Genomic DNA, 2,254 nt, shown 5'->3' with positions numbered 1-2,254 from the left:
AAATCAAAATGTTTCATTTACAAGAATTTGTCATTTTATGACCATGTTGTCTATTTGTGTCATTTTATTTTATACTTCGAAATACCACAATTGGCACATAACTCTGTGGATTAAATTATTATGAACATAAAATCGGATCTTATGGGCCAACAGTTTCTTCAGTAGCTGTTATACTAAGTAGTTTTTGACTCTTAATTCAGTAAATCTTTCTACTTTCTATTAAATGATGAATTAATGCTGTTCTTACTTTAGAACAGCAGCGTTGTTTGGCCACTCTTCCATCTCTGCCTTTTAGCTAAAAGGTTCTGAGTTTGAATCTTGTTTTTTCCTGATTGACTCTTTTACTTTGAAGGGCTCAACCGGAAGTCTGGGTTGTTGTTGTATCGCCTTTGACAGCTGGGGATTAATGCGTGTACGTGTGCGCTTGTGCGTGGTGAAGGCGCCACGTCGGCAGAAGCAACAGAGAGGAGCAGAGAGGAGCAGTTGTGCAGAAAAGTTAGTGAGTTGGTTTGAAGAGGAGGACTGAAGGCTGCAGCTGCAGAGCCACAGGCTGACATCAGGACCTGCAGCAGCTCAGGGAGACGCACTGGGAACAATGGTGAAGGTAAGGACGCACCAGTATCTCATTAAGGCACAGATGTGTCAGAGCATGCTCCAAGTTCAACAGCTTCCCTCAGTGATGATGGGAGATATTACAGGAGGGTTTATTATTCAGGAGGAAATGTTTATTTTCTAACATTAAAACATATGAGCCCCTACTGCAACTACTGTTGCGTTTATTAAAAAAAAAGAAAAAAGAGCAAGAACTGTAGCTGTGAGTCACAAGGGAAGAGGACCGAGATGAATATCTCCTTTCAGATTAAATAAATTAAGAAAAAAAAGATGAAATGTGCGTCATATTTCACTGTAAGGCTGTCAGGCTTCATGTTTTCAGCTCTTGGCTGCAGAAGAATGAGGCCTTGTCTTTTCTTAAATGTCTCAAGGTGGAAACATGAACATGGTTTTCATGGATTCAACAAGATGGAGCTTTGAGGCCTTTACTTCCAACCAAACACCACAGCAGTTCAAAACGATCTGATAAAACAGCCAAAGTTTCAGATTCAGAGAGAGCTAAAAATATGATAATTACACGTTTAAGCGTGACTCTGAGCTGCAGTCGTGTCCTCGTGTGAAATTCAGCTGCAAGCAAACAGATTCTGAGTTTTCCTCCATGTCGATCAGCGCAGATAGAAGATTCGGCACCAGAAAGGCCTCCGTCTTTCCCAATCCTCCTCAGACTTTATGCCAAGATCCAGAGTTTCATAACAGCAGAGCTCTACGTCTGGTTTGCATTCAGGACAAATCTGAGGAAAAGTTCAGGGAGAAGGTAGGGAGTCAGAAATGCTGCAACCGGACGGAGAACGATGGGATCTGCGAAGAGCTGCAGGCATTATAGGTGTGGAGAGCTGGAGCCCGGTGGAAGAACCAGAAGGAACGTGAGGTTCTGTCCTGATCCATGTAGTGAAGAGAAACCCTAATGTTTGAGGGCGTCCCTCAAACATGCAGACCTGTTTTCTATCCCAACTCTTCCTGAATGAGCTCCATGCAGCGTTCTGTAGGGAAGCTTTTAAAGGTAACACCAGGACACTCCCAGCCATTGCTAAAACTCTATCAGGTGTGACTAGATGTCTCATGTAGCTACAATGGAGAAAAAGGTGGACTGCATCAGAACTTCATCTAAACAGCAACAAGGTCCACAGGTCTGAGAATCAAATTACTCGTCTGAAACAACGCTGGGAAGAATGTTAATATCTCTGGTTTTGGTGGAAAAATAAGTAAAAATCCAGCCGCCTGCAGCACCCAATCAGGACGGCCCACTGGTACCATCCTGATGGGTCCCTCTCAGCCAGAAGAGGTCTGCCCAAAGCAGCTGCTCTTCTGTGATGTGTTCAAGTACACCGGATTATCCAAACATATCAACATCCCCACTGTGGCTTTTTAACTTTTTCCCCGGGCGCCGCACAATGGCAGCCCACTGCTCCCCGAGGGGATGGGTCGGGAGGGGGTACCTGGTTCAATCCCCACAGCCTGCACTCTGGGTCCCTGAGCAAGACCCTTAACCCACTGCCCACTGCTCCCCAAAGGGGATGGGTTAAATGTAGAGGTAAATTCTCCAATGTGAGATAAATAAAGTTATTATTATTATTAATAATAATAATAATAAGCAAGGACATTTTCAAATGGATTTGTTGTCTATCCGAAAAGGCTGAACCTT

General features: G+C 43.8%; 1 protein-coding gene across 1 annotated transcript in view; it reads left to right on the top strand.

Annotated features, from left to right (window-relative positions):
- The first annotated feature begins 416 nt into the window (after positions 1-416).
- The window catches only part of LOC107080719 (transmembrane protein 263-like), a 7,808-nt gene continuing 5,970 nt past the window's right edge, over positions 417-2,254 (top strand). Inside the window, exon 1 of the mRNA XM_015368924.1 lies at positions 417-604. Coding sequence (XP_015224410.1) covers positions 596-604 — 9 coding nt within the window. The 5' untranslated portion in view covers positions 417-595. The remainder of the gene's footprint in view (positions 605-2,254) is intronic.

This window comes from Cyprinodon variegatus, unplaced genomic scaffold (assembly GCF_000732505.1).
Source record: "Cyprinodon variegatus isolate N-32 unplaced genomic scaffold, C_variegatus-1.0 Scaffold2248, whole genome shotgun sequence".
Taxonomy (NCBI): Eukaryota; Metazoa; Chordata; class Actinopteri; order Cyprinodontiformes; family Cyprinodontidae; genus Cyprinodon; species Cyprinodon variegatus.
Note: the sequence above shows the minus strand (reverse complement) of the source record. Positions and strands in the feature narration are given on the sequence as shown.